The sequence below is a fragment of the Tauraco erythrolophus genome, chromosome 3 (assembly GCF_009769465.1).
Source record: "Tauraco erythrolophus isolate bTauEry1 chromosome 3, bTauEry1.pri, whole genome shotgun sequence".
Taxonomy (NCBI): domain Eukaryota; kingdom Metazoa; phylum Chordata; class Aves; order Musophagiformes; family Musophagidae; genus Tauraco; species Tauraco erythrolophus.
In genome coordinates this window covers 72,190,937-72,205,823 of record NC_141467.1, presented here as the reverse complement: position 1 = coordinate 72,205,823, position 14,887 = coordinate 72,190,937, and the positions used below count along the sequence as shown (strand labels likewise).

The window sequence follows — 14,887 nt, the reverse complement described above, 5'->3', positions numbered from 1 at the left end:
AGTAATCTCTTATATTGTGAATACTGGAAAGAAAACATCAACCAAGTAACTGCTGAAAACAGCTAGAGAATCTTTTACCTAATGTTTCTTCCAAAAACGCATTGAGTTGAAACAAAACAAAACAAACCAGCAACAAAACCATCACAAGTTGGAATGAGCTGTACTTGAAAGGCAATAAAACTATTTTCACCAGAGTCACCAAAACCAGTTTCACCAAAGACAAAAATTCTACCCTGTCATACAACCCACATAATTATCCATAGCTTAGTCAAACTGAAAAGAATCAAAGTTGCAAAAAGTGCTCTTACAAAACACAAATTTGTCAGTCAAGATCAAAAAAACTTTTCACAAGTTTGTTCTTTGCACGTACACAAAGCTTATGCAATGGAAACGAGTACTTCTTGAGAACTTTGCCATACATAGACAATACCATCTCATTTGTACTCAGACTAATTACAAAGCCTACATCAGTGTGCACTGCTACAGGCCTTGTTCGTTAGCGTTTACACTACCGGAACCATATCTCCTTCACTGATTAGATAAGCGTGCATCATGGAACTGTTCTCTTTGCACACTGCATTTCAGGCACTAACTCTCAGCTGCAGTGGTGAATTAGGAGCTGGTATCTCCGAGACCACAGAGAACTTCCACGACGCTCAAAGACTGGGCCAGGTTTTAACACGCATTTTGGAGATACCAGCCTGTGAACCTCGCTACCTGCAGCGCGTGGGGAAGAGCCTGAGCGGCCGCTGCCTGGGGCACTGCGAGAGCAGGTTGAGCGCCCAGAGCACCATCTCCTTCCCCACCAGGAACCCCTTGGGTTGAGCGTCAACGTTCCACTCAGGGACGTTTAATGGCTCTTCGCGTCTCTTTGGCAAATTTGAAAAATTATGCCTAAATGTTCATTTCATAGGTACAAGCTGGAGCGGTGGTAAAGCACCTCGCCGTGCCCACCTCCCAGGAGTTTTGCGTAAGACTGAGGGTTTAATTATCCACATAACCATATACCTAACTCGCTGTATATTTAGATATTCCAGTTCTGAAACTACCTAGGGTGTATCATGCATAAATATAAACCTGTGTAAGATACATCATATAAAGATTAAGCCTTATGCTATATTATTTTTACTAGTGAAGCTGGTATTTTTCATAACTCCATTGCACTTTTATCAGCATAGTTCCAATGATCCTGCACTCCTTTCTGGCACAGAAATGTCCCATGTGTAACAGACATTCACAAAAGGAGAACGGGAATGCAAATGCCCTCAGGCCAGACCTCAAGAACAGTTTTCTCCTTGTTTCTTTAGATGGAATTTTACCTTTGCCTTTTTTTTTTTTAAATTATTTTCTCTTTTTTAATTGAATGGAAGAACCTTAGTAAGCACATTAGGAAGATACATTGGCAGATAGTAAAAGAATGCCTGTCACAGGGTTAGACATTGATACAGAAATCATTAAAATAATCACATCAATAAATTTCACTTTAAATTCATAGCAACTACACTAGTCTACTGTCTGAAGCTTCACAATCCTCCAGTAGCATTCAGTTCTGTTTTGTATCGACTCGGCTTTAACAAAACAACTTTTTACATTTGTATAACTTAATGAGTTCTCACAAAATATGTGTGTGCTCATGCGCACACCCTATATACACACACACACATATATATACACACGCACACACAGAGAACTGCAAAGACAGATGCTAAATGGAGTAATTATACCATCCTAATTTTACACATGAACTCTAAAGAATTTAGGCTTTTAAGTTAAATATTTGTCAACAAAGCATCCAGGGGATGACACTAGCTAAGTTGAGACTCATCAGTGCAGTGCATCAGCGGTGCATAGTTCCTCTAGGGGTTTTATCTTCACAACTATCAATATTTTGATTATTGAGACATTTTGGAACATTCTCCTTTCAGTATTTGTATCCTCCCATGAAAACCAAGGCATAAAGGCAGGGGGGAAGACGGGCAAGAGGGTTTGGACCTAGATTGTTAACAAATTAAATTTGGGAACTTCCTGACGCATGTAATGTACCTAAAGATTCAAAATTCAGAGTCCATCTACGTTAACAGTTGTTTATTTGGTTTTTTTTTTTTAATATAACAAATTTATTTCCCATATTCAGTTCAGCAGGGCATTATGAAAACAAATCTTTCTATTTCCTAAGAAACATTACATTGAGATGGCATTACAGCAATGTGTGCTGATAGCTTCTGTAATACAATCTACCGTTGGTAACACCAAAGACTTTAGAAATCTATGTCATTCAATAACAAAAACAGCTGATAAAGTGGAAACATACTTGGCTTCTGATAGTCTCACTATCCAGTAATAAACTGCCCAGTCAATTATATTTTCATTGTCTGCTTATCTTTAATTTAGATTCAAACATTATCCAATGTTATTATCAACAGTCATTTATGTTTCAATAAACCTTCCTAGACAGCCAAATTAAAAGTTAAGGACATATTTTTTTCAATTCTTCTTTCTGTTGGGTTAATCCCCTGTCTAGTTCTTGCTGTAAATCATATAAGTGTAAATAAAGTGAATGATGTGTCACTCGAGAAATTTACTAAATGCTGCATTGGAAAGAGTTACACAAACAGCTCAAAAAGCAGAAATTACAGTAACTGTATGTGCATTGATTTACAACCAGGAAACCTGTCACCTACAGTTCAAAGGAGAAACAGTTAATATGTTTGTCCTGCAATTACAGCAATCCTGGAAAATCTGGAATATATTTATTTTCTTACTAAACTTTCCTTTTGTAGAAAGCACTTTCAATAAATGGTAAAATGCATTTTTCCAGCAGAAACAAGAACTGAAATGTATCAAGTCAGACAAAGGAAGTGATTCCTCAGTAGATTCACTAACTGATCAAACCTGTTCTGGACTTGCATCTTTGCTGATGGGCACTCAGCTTGCAGTAATTCAGTCTGCGCACCTCCATGGCCCAAGTCCAGGGCAAATTTTCCAAACCAGGCTTATCTATGCAAAAGACTCAGGATTCCAATTTTTCCATGTATAGATATGAATGTGCCAAAATAGAGATCCTAGAACCTAAACTACCTAGAACATAATTTGGCTAAGATTTGCCTGTTCTAACTATTGTTACCAGTCATCCATCCTACCGAGCTCAGTAGCCACCTTACGCAAATTATAATAAAACATTGAATAAAAGGACAACCTCAAAAAATAATTTTGCATAAAAAGTGTAGGACAATTCTATATCATTGAACTAATTCTAAAACATCAACAGTTTGTGGCCTGCAACATGACTACATCAAGTCTGTTACATCTCATCCTCCGGGACTGGTACCTGCTTTGGAAATGCTTTTCTTCAGTCATGCGTTCTTTATAATTGGCCCCACTGATAATAATCACAAGTTTTGAAAACTCAAACAATGACCATAATACTATGATGGAGCACTACATTATATTTTGCATAAGCTACAATGAAATGATATAAATTGATACTAATGGTGTTTATGAGCTGAAAGTAACCATTTCTGACAAAGAGAGTGTATTTATTGTGGGAAAGGCACAATTAAGTTCTTTCAGATTGTTCTTCCACGCATAATTAAGATGGTGCCAGTGCTTCAAAACAAAACTTCACAAAACAGTTACATTCAGATACAAGTTAAGTGATTCATCTTGTGAATGGTTTTAATAGCCTGTATAATTTATAACAACGTCTTCGAGGGCCTGACTCTTCTTCCCAATGAATTAATGCAAAGTCTGTTACTAAATTCAAGAGGCTGGTGTTCAGAGACCAAGAATATGCAGAACTGCAAAAAAACACCATGTAAGGTATTAACATATAAACCTACTGAGCACAGTTACTCCCTTATGCATTTATATGTAAGCTGTGCTATTTGCACAAGAATACGAATAAAAACCAGTCACTACTTACATCAAGTTCTACTGCTCTAATAACACACATTTTTATGGAACTCTTTTTGTATTGGATACATCAAGAAGGCTGTTTCCAAAATAGGAGTTCAACATTTATGTAGGGTAAGTAGAGACTTTGTCTCTCCTTCAGGAAACGAGGGAAGAGAAAAAAAAAAAAAAAAAAAGAGTGGGATCTTTGGACCTTTAAAGACAAAAAGCACAGAACTTTCATATATGTTAGTCATGGTGGAGCATAGGAGAAAGACAAAAAGTATTTCTGAACTTAAAATAAGAATATCATACATAAAAATATTAACATATTCTTATTGGAAAACAGAACATGGAAAGCCAAAGATAAATCTTGTTTTTCTTCTTATATGTGAGCAGAATTCTCAGATAGTTTTTCCACTTTGATTCTTTAAAGAAATCCCAGAAAGTAACTGGAAACTCCAATTAGGAGTATTACTGTTAAAAGTGTTTAAAGGGATCCAGTCTTTGCATACTTTTAACCAGGAATTTATAGGAGTAGTTCCTGCTGTTTTCACTTAGAACACAGCACCTAAGTTACTGTCACATATGAAGGAAATGCGTCCACAGAGAAACTTTTGAAGCTCAACTTTTTCATGGCTAGCTCCCTATGGGTAAGTATTATCCTACATAAGTGATTTAAATAATCCTTTATCTAGTAGGATTTATGAGAAAAATAATATTGAACCACTTCTGCTATCTAAGTTACTTAACACATTTTAACCTTAATTTTAAATATTTCCAACAGAGATTAAAGAGTATTTCCTTGAATGGCACAGTTTTAAGTACCTGCTATTTTTATATACAGTATATATATTTGTTTATAAATAACTGTGTAACCAGAAGATTGCACTCAGAAAATTACAATATGATGTTTCAATATGTTTGCAGCATGAAGTCTAACTGGAAGGAGTGCTGTAGCTTTCCATGCAGCAGTATGTAGCAGATGCTTCCAATTTCTTATTTTCTTTTTGCTTTTAAGAATGTGTTCACACGACCATTCTTCGAATTCCACACTCACAGCAAAACTTTGCCCATTCCACCGGATACTTCGTTCCACATTCATGGCAGAACTTTGATAACTGTACAGGTGAATTTCCTTCGCTGCTTTTTGAACTTCCTCCATTGACTGAGGATGGGTAGTCTCCACTGTCATACGACCTGAAAATCCCCAGATAAAGAACATTCTCTGTAACTCAGTTCAGTATAACTCGATGCAAAATTATTTTAATCCTTGCAGTGAATTACTGTAGTTGTTACTGTCATTTTCATGCTTACACTTTGTATTTATTTACAGTAGTATACCTTGTATTTCTACCCATACTCCCCTGCTTATCTCAAGATACCCTCCTTGCCTGCAAGAAAACAAAAAAATGCTGAAATTTCAGATGCAGGATCAAATATTCGATTCACTAGTTAGATTAACTGCAGTGTTTGAAAACTTAAAACTTGGCTTGTTAAAACAAGAAAGCCTAAAACAGCAATACATTTTTTTTCTCCTACCCTTTAAAGGGCAGACACCAGACAATTTCTTTGCAACTTTCAAGTTCAACTGAACCACTCAACTTCCCATTTGAAACTTATTTTTTCACTTATTTTTTCAGCAGCTCCTAAGAGGTTTTTGACATTTCTAACATTGTCTTCTGTGCACATCTGAGAGCTGATGACAAATGTTCTGTTTGATGATAAATATGCAAAATACATTGAGTATCTTAAACATGTCAAATAATACTGAATATCTACTAAATACACAGAACATGTCAAATAATACTGAATATCTACTAAATACACAGAACAATATTTTCCCTGACTTCTTTTGTAATAAGTACTCCCCTTTAATGAAGATTCTATTGCTGACAAAATCCACAAAGTTAAAAGCTACCTTGAGTAGCTGTCTGAATTGCTAGTTTTTCTTTTGTTCGTTAGAGCACCCGTGCTCATGGTTCTTGCCACACTAGGCGGGGTTGATGTCCGCGTTTTTGTTGTGCCTCTAAAACAGAATAAACATCTGATGAATTATAAACACACAGAAATATATACAAGAATATGCATTTACAAATGATATAAAAATACTTCAACAACCTACACATCAATTAATTGTATGAAAAATATCACTTTCCTACTAAGAGCAGACAGAAGAGCTTTGGCACGAACTTGCTTGCTTTGGACTGAATATGACTTGAATCTTACAGCGACAAGCTGAACAGAACCATGATTTCCTTTCCTGTTCATGTGTATCACTTGCTGTCACACCACCATACGGGTACATCCTGCACTACTGGTTGTTTGGTATGTTCTAATGTCTACCTTGACAGACAGGTCACTTTTTAGGACTAGAAAAGCTTTCAGATAAATAGAGAGCAGCTGACCATTATAATAGTTTTAAAACAAACGTAGAAAGGATACCATATTCTCAATACTTTGTGACCAATATGAAGTGAGTCACAAGACTTTTTTCTTCATAGTCACAGATTTTGTTTAGGATGCATACTTCTCAGATGGTGCTATAGATCCTTTCTTCAAAGCATAAATACTGTATTTATAAATCTAAATAGAAGAAGGAGTGGAAGGCAAGTCTATCCAGCCAGGCATTAAGGCCTAATTTTTTTGTAGCCTGTCACAGCATTCTTAAAGTTGGCTTCAGTAGTATGATCACATAGCAGTGTGAAAGCTGCTTTCCTCAAGACTCACAAGTTTTACAAGAAGCCAGTATGCAATGAATAGCACATCCTAAACATGCAGAACATCTCACTGCTTGCTTTGATAAGCAGAGAAACATCAGAATCCCCTGACAAATTTGAGTAGCACTAAGAAGAAGAGATAGGAAGGGGCATCCTCATATCATCAGTGACTAAGGACAGAATTTTTTGGCACTGCTCAAAAGAATTACCATTTACCGAGATTTCTTCTTTGGCAAGGCTTCAGTAATTATGACATCTTAAACATGACCCAGCAAGTTTTTCTGTTCTCATTCTTGAACATCGATGCCTAAATGAAATTTAAGTTGGGACTGGCTCATGGACATAAAAAAAAAGTAAAACAAGACTCCATTTAAAAAATTACTGAGCAACTGACATCATCTACCTGGACTCGTCCAAGGCATTTGATACTGTCCCACACAACATCCTTGTCTCTAAACTGGAAAGACATGGTTTTGATGGATGGACCACACAGTGGATAACAAATTGACTGGATGGTCGGACTCAAAGAGTTGTGGTCAACGGTTCAACGTCCAAGTGGAGGCCTGTGACGAGTGGTGTTCCTCAGGGGTCAGTATTGGGGCCAGTGCTATTTAACATCTTTGTTGGAGACATGGACAGTGGGATCGAGTGCACCCTCAGCAAGTTTGCAGATGACACCAAGTTGTGTGGTGTTGTGGACACGCTGGAGGGAAGGGATGCCATCCAGAGAGACCTTGACAGGCTGGAGAGGTGGGCCTGTGAGAACCTGATGAAGTTCAACAAGGCCAAGTGCAAGGTCCTGCACATGGGTCGGGGCAATGTCAAGTGTAAGTACAGGCTGGGTGGAGAATGGATTGAGAGCAGCCCTGAGGAAAAGGACTTGGGAGTGCTGGTGGATGAGAAGCTCAACATGAGCCGGCAATGTGCGCTGGCAGCCCAGAAAGCCAACCGTATCCTGGGCTGCATCCAAAGAAGCGTGGCCAGCAGATTGAGGGAGGTGATTTTGCTCCTCTACTCTGCTCTCATGAGACCCCACCTGGAATACTGCGTTCAGCTCTGGAGTCCACAACACAAGAAGGACATGGAGCTGCTGAAGTGGGTCCAGAGGAGGGCCACGAAGATGATCGAAGGGCTGGAGCACCTCTGCTATGAAGACAGGCTGAGAGAGTTGCGGCTGTTCAGCCTGGAGAAGAGAGTGCTCCAGGGAGACCTTCTAGCAGGCTTCCAGTATCTAAAGGGGGTCCACATGGAAGCTGGAGAGGGACTTTTTACAAGAGCATATAGTGATAGGACAAGGGGCAATGGCTTTAAACTGAAAGAGGATAGATTTTGATTAGATCTAAGGAAAAAAAAAATTTTTACAATGAGGGTGGTGAAACACTGGAATGGGTTGCCCAGAGAAATTGTGGATGCCCCATCCCTGGAGGTGCTCAAGGCCAGGTTGGATGAGGCTCTGAACAACATGGTCTAGTGGAAGGTGTCCCTGCCCATGGCAGGGGGGTTGGAACTACAGGATCTTTAAGGCCCTTTCCAACCCAAACCATTCTATGATTCTATGATCAAAGATTCTGGCTCACTGGGCAGAACACCAACCTTCTCCGCTAGTTTTCCTGTCTGCCCTCTTATTTAGCAAGGAGATTCTAATGATGGTTTTATTTAAAAACATACTGTGCAGACTGAAAAGCACTATGTAAGTTATACCAAAATTAAAACCTATTAAAAGTTATGGCAGTCTTTCAAAAGTTAGAACATTAGTCCTGGAATTATCCAAGCGTAACCTAGATTACACTGTTACGAGTATGCACAACAGTCCAGATGCTAAATACTCTATCTTGTGTTATTGCCTCCATCTTGTTTGACACTGAAGAGAGATCTTTCCTTATGATCGAGTAAAATTCATTAGAGCTCAGCAGATGAAAAAACATACTGGACTGTTACTTCACTTGTTAAGGAAGCTAGAAAAGCATATAAAGAAAAATTCAGCTGTAGACACAGAAACAGTATATATCATCATGGATCAGAGATGATCAGACAATGATGCAAGGAACAGAACTGTGTCTCAATTCACATTTAGACAACTCCAAGTAACGTAAAACAAATTTTTCAAAAGTCTCACTGACTTGGTTTTCTCTGGACTTTCAACTTGAGACCAACACACTACTTTTTCAAAACTAATTGCATTAATTTCTTAAACTAGTCTCTTCAGGGTGTACTTTGAATCAATCATTTTTAAAAATAAAATATTAGGAATCCTAGATATTTGAAAGAAATTAACATGAAAAATTGTCCACTATTCTTTCCTGTATTTCAACTGTTCACTTCTCTAAAATATGTATAATATACCCTCATCCCAATAGGTACTCTGAAAATTCACCTGACGCTTTAACACTAGGTGTACACTAGAGAAGTTTCCCAGAAATCAGTGTCTTAAAACCATGATTTGTATGGTGTCTAGTACAGCACACAGGCCACTGACTGAACCAGGAAAAAAAAAGAAAAATCAAAATACTGAAAAGCCACATTGAAAGCACACTGCACACCCCGTCTATTGAGAGTCCCATGAACAGATAAAACTTCAATAAGGCTTTAACAGGACGTCTTAATTCTGAAGCCTTTAAACATAACTTTCTGCATAATTTCTGTAGATTTTTTTCCCAATTAGTTTTCTAAAAATACAGAAAAATGGAAACCTATTTTCAGACTTGAAACTTATGAGTCTTATAATTAATTGCAATGGTTTCTGCCGTTTTAATGAGTAAATAAACAAAAGTAGCAGGCTGCCACTGTTTACAACTTTATTCATCCTATATCTAGCATCAGGTTTTATGTATATTTGATGACAAATTTTGAAATTGCATTCTTAAGTTGCAATCTGACCGCCACAGACAGATGTCTTCCAACTAATATTCTTGATTATCTCAATTTTTGTCATCACAGCTTGGTCTCTTCTGATCTGTCCAACCTCTGCCACTTCTATCTACTTGTCCAGTTCTGTTGGTTTTTTTCCATTTGGTTGGATTTTTTTGTTCTGTTTTTGTATATAAATCCCTGTTCTAAGTTGTATCACGTGAAGTATTAACGGAGCCTGACAGCAGATGAGGCTGTGTACCAATGTCACCTTGAACTCTTAAAATCTGGAATACCTTTAGAGACATTTACTATCCATTCTCAATTTCAAAAGAAGTAAAATTGAAGAGGAACTCCTTTCCTAAAGCAGCTTATGTTGTATATCTATTTGAACTACCACTGCTTGCAAAATGAAAAAACTGAAAGAAATCTGTAAAAGCAGCTTGACTTTTTCTATTTACACATTCACAATTTGGTTGGATTTTGCTATAAAATACTGAAGTATCAAGCTTGCTTCCTAGACAGGGCGTTTTCCGATATTCTGGACAGCTATCACTGTCACCCACAACAGCTCATAGTTCTGTGCAAAATCATAAACAAGTTCCTTATGACTAATGGCGTGCATACCAAAGTCCAGAAACCTTTGCCATAAACTGTACCCATCCACATCACTGTGCTGAACTTAACAATGCCTAGTAGCTATTAAAATTTGTCCAGTGCTCTTGACACATAACATATTGAATAACCTTCTGCAAGGAAAGCAGATTTAATTCACAAACTCAGCGGATGTTTGAATAAGAACAAGAGTGATGTTATGAAGAGCAGAGTAAGTGTCTATACTCTTAAAGAAGGTCTCTCAAGAAGAAAAAAATCACATCATTGCTCTATGGATAAGGGCTATTGTAAACACATTTAGTAACTCACTAAGGCAAATTTTCAACATCTTACTAATATATTATAAAATGAAAAACTGACCTAATTTTTCATGGTTCACAGGATTTATAGCTCTAACCAAACATGCAAAGGAACTACAACAAAAAGTAATTCTGTTTGTCTGAAAAGACCTTCCTCCTCCCCTTCACTCCTTTTGCTTCTTCAAATAGAAACCCAAGTTCAAATATTCTGGCCCTCTCTCGAAGATACTTCAGCTTTGGTTACAATACTAAAACAGCATTAAGAGATTTAGACGCATTTCTACTATTTAAAGCATTACATTCCATGTATGTGCCATATAATTCATTACTAATTTCTTTTCTGCAATATGCTTTAAGGTATTATTTATGAAGATTCAGTCCACTTGAATTTGGCATCTTCCAAATTATATCAAAGGGTTAACTACAATATAGTACCTATTCCCTTTTTAAAAGATTGGAATACCCTTTCTTCCAAATTTAGATCTTAAACTTGCTGAATATTCAGAAGTCTTTAAATGAGATAAGTTGGACTTAAAAAAAGACTTTATCTCTCATTACAAAATCTGCCTTGCTTACATTGTTGGACCTCGAAAGCCATCTTACAGAGATAGGTAAATACTTGACTTTAAGAGAAAAAAAAAATCGTCATAGAACATTTGCCAGTAAGGGAGATATTTGTACAGTTATCAGGCTTAAATCCTTACTTCAGCTTTACATCATGCAAATTCAGTTTTACAAAGATAAAAGATCATTACTTTTAGTTCATAACCAGTCAGTGACAGAAGACATAAAATCTGAGAAAAATCTTCACTTTTCTTGTCCTACTATGAAGCTGTTTACCTAGCACGAAACAGATACTTATACTAATTATATTATATACTCTTCTCCCATAGCATTTATATTGAAGACATACTGGGCAACAGATATCTGTCAAGGTCATACTTTTACCATTTCAATGCTTTGGAGGAACATTTCTGCAAAACAGATAAACCACGCTGATTTGTAATACTTACTTCTTTACAGGCAACAACTCATTTGGTCTTTTGATGGTACTGTCTGTTTTTGTATCAGTGTCATAAAACCTTTGCACATCTCTTCCAGTTCGCAGTGGTGGGCCTAACTTGTCCATCTTACTACTAAAATATATAAAGGGGTACTCATAAGGAGATTGCTAGATTGCTATTTAAGTTATCGCAAAAAAAAAAAAATTGAAGTACTCACAATTAAATACTTATATTCCCAAAGAATTCCCATCAACTAAAGAAATAAATGTACCAATCAGACTTTAATAATCCAGAAAACAAAAGGATTCTTACTTTAAAGAGGAGAGGATTTCATAGACTTATAGTCGCATTAGGTTTCCGGTGCATTATTTTTAAAATTCTTTTTTAAATAAACCAAAAAACCTAATGCCAGTTATTCTCAAAATCTGCACAATGCTCTCACGTTTGGTCTTTCTTTTTCTAAGAATAGTTTTCATAATGTCAAACTTATCACATCTAGAAAAGGGGGCTCATAATTACGAGTCATAGCAACTCTATTAAAATGCTAGAAAATAACAGAGATGTAAGTACAAGCCACCTTAACTTTAGAATTAGCAAGAAGGACAATTTTTCCTTTTTCACTTTTTTTTTTTTTAATAAGGGCTGAACATTGTGCCCAGAGAGAATAACACGCCTTCCATCCTCTTTTCTTTTATGGAGATGAGAAAAGAACAGAGAAAGGCCTGAAAGAAAACCAACTTTGTTTTAGTATCAAAAACCCCACTCACAACAGACAGTACTAAACACACAGGTAATTTAATACTTTTTTACTATTACGGATAACATCTCCAAACTAAAAAGAATAAACAAAGAAAATAAATAGAACATTAATTAAATAAAATAACTCATCAAAATAAAACACACCACCATCTCTCCCTCCCACACGTCATCATAGGGAGAATTATAGCTTTTGAGAAATCACAACTTCTATTAGAAAAATTAGGTCTTCAAGTGAAGTCCTGCATTTTTATCATCTTAAACCATTCAGTAAATCCTGCAAAAAGCCCACTATATCTCCACACCTACCTCAATAATGTAACAGAAGTCTCTTCTTATTCTCAAAAAAAAGCCTAGTAACTTAAGCCTTAACTGGAAAATGATGACAGAGTATTTTTACTGATCTTTCTGAAATGAAAGAACTAGAAACAAACCAAGCAAGATTGATGGAAATGTCTGAGTAGCTGAAGCTTAGTTCTTCTTTAGCCTTCCCATCCCTAAAGGAATGTCACAAGCTAAAACCAAACAAGTAAAACCAACAAAACACACCCTCACACAGACAAATAATTTCTTACTGTGCAGTTTTCTGATTCTTATCATACAACTTTAATAAACTACACTGCCAGGAAGATAACTGAACAGCTAATTGCTGTCAAGAAAGTATATTATTTTCAATATAGCTTTTAATGTATTAAAAAAAAAGGCTTTTCTGTATCTCTAACACCCATATCATACTACTTTTCATACTCCTTCTACAATAACTTCATATTAACAGGCACAGAACCTATGAAGCTGGCAACACAATTTGTTTTTTGGGAAGCTTCCGATGCGAACCTTCAAAGCAAATCTCCCCATACAGAACAAAAAATGAACAATGCTAAATGATATTCATTCATTAAAAAGTCAGCAGGGAGCACTGAGATTTTAGTCTTGACAATTTAGCCACAAATAATACAGGCTGTAAGATAAGTTCTCCTAGAGTTCCTTTTCCCATTCCTCCTCCCAAACAGATGTTCTCGTTCAAACTAATCATCGCAGGAAATGCTTAATCAATTCCTGTTTGACCAAATACATACTCTTTACATATTTCCCAAGGACTGAGAAGCAAGACTGAGGTCTTTGACACTGCAAGACACGTACTCCAACCTATCATGATTTTCTTAGCTGTTTTCTGACCCTTTAACTATTTATCAACATAATCTGTGAACTCCAGGCACATACAGAGTACAATACCAAAGACAATGGCCTAGGAGAAGTCACGATACTGTCAAAATAAAGAACTACAGTATTCTTCCACACTTAAAAAAAAAAACAAAACTAAAAAACCCAAAGCTGACAGTCATTTTGTGTACTAATGAAAAAAAGCACAATCATAAGAATCTTCTGAAATGCAAAGACCACCAAGACAACTTCTTGTTTACCTTGATTTTATTGAACAAAACTGTGTAAGTTATAGTCTTAATGAAAGAACCAAGCTATCGTAAAAATATAATGTTTTCAAAGGCTATACATGCTGCATGGCAAATATATAAGTGAAATTTAAAATTTATGGATACTGGTGAGGTGTGCCATTTGTATTGCATTTTGGCTATATGACAGCAGTGGATGTGTTGCTAACAGACATTATTCCCAGGAGACATAACTTTGATCAGCTTAACATTACATAGTATTTTTTATCTCCAAAATAAAATAAAAATGGTAAGTAATTTCTAAGGGTTCATTTGTCATACTGAAAAACATCACATAATTTTCCAAGTCCCATTAAATAAAGTTCATAAATGACACATGCATAGATAGTTAATCTGTACATGCAAAAGACCTCTGGCTGGCCACAAAAAGTGGTGTCAAGTTCTGCTAGGCAAAACAATTTGCATGTGGGGCTGGAGTCTGCCAGTTTCCTTAGGCTTAGGATAGGAAGAACCTATTCATTTTTTTCTCCTCAGGATCTGATTATGTCTGACAGCTTACTAGAACTGCCCTACCCCTCAAGAAATGTAAGGTAGTGCTAAACTCTGTACTCTTACAAAATACGTATCAAACTTAGGATCTTGACACGATTCACTATCAAAATATAAGCCTAACTACAATTTCTGTAGAATTAATTTTCCTTTTCCTTGTTCTTCAACACCAAAAAAAATGAAATCCTGTTTTCATGCTAGTGAACAAAGCTTTTCCTACTGACTACTACACAGAGTCACACTCTACTCTTGCACTCTCACTTGCTTTAGAGCTCAGAAATTATGCCATTTCGCTGCACTTCCACTAACACTTTTAACTGGCTGTGCTCTTACTCCATGCAGGTAGAAAAAGAAAACTCTCACAGCAGAGATCAGCTGACATATCTTGATCTACGTGTACAAAGTAAGTGTCACTAACAGTAACCTAGCTTACGCTGATGATGCTTTGGTGTGCTCTCTCAGAAGTCCTTCACTTGGGGAGCAGAAGAGGAGAATTCAAACTAAAAAAAAGAAATAGTATAGCAAAAATGGCTTAAAAAAAGGGAGTTCATAAAATCTGGTTGCATTTCTACTCATACAAGATAAAAATTTATGTTGTGATATTGAAGTTGAATTTCACATGAAATGAAGTTCAAGAATCTTTCCTTTACAGAACTAAAGACTTTAGAGATGCAGTTCGTTCTAACCCTCACCTTCGACGCAAACGCAGCAACCAGCTTCATGTGCCTGTCGCAATAGTTTTAGGTAGCAGTTCAAGAGTGCCACCTAAAGAGCAAGAGGGAAACGGCACGCCTGTA

The 14,887-nt window shown here is 36.6% G+C and overlaps 1 protein-coding gene across 3 annotated transcripts in view; it reads right to left on the bottom strand.

Moving 5' to 3' along the window:
* Positions 1-1,656: 1,656 nt before the first annotated feature.
* The window catches only part of ZC2HC1A (zinc finger C2HC-type containing 1A), a 36,141-nt gene continuing 22,910 nt past the window's right edge, over positions 1,657-14,887 (bottom strand). Inside the window, exons 9-11 of one of the 3 annotated variants that reach the window (XM_086608705.1) lie at positions 11,386-11,505; positions 5,813-5,920; positions 1,657-5,091 (exon numbers count right to left, since the gene is read on the bottom strand). In XM_086608705.1, coding sequence (XP_086464831.1) covers positions 4,920-5,091; positions 5,813-5,920; positions 11,386-11,505 — 400 coding nt within the window. In that variant the 3' untranslated portion in view covers positions 1,657-4,919. Of the gene's footprint in view, positions 5,092-5,812; positions 5,921-11,385; positions 11,509-14,887 lie in introns of all 3 variants that reach the window. The other 2 variants (XM_086608704.1, XM_086608706.1) reach the window with 2 other exon arrangements.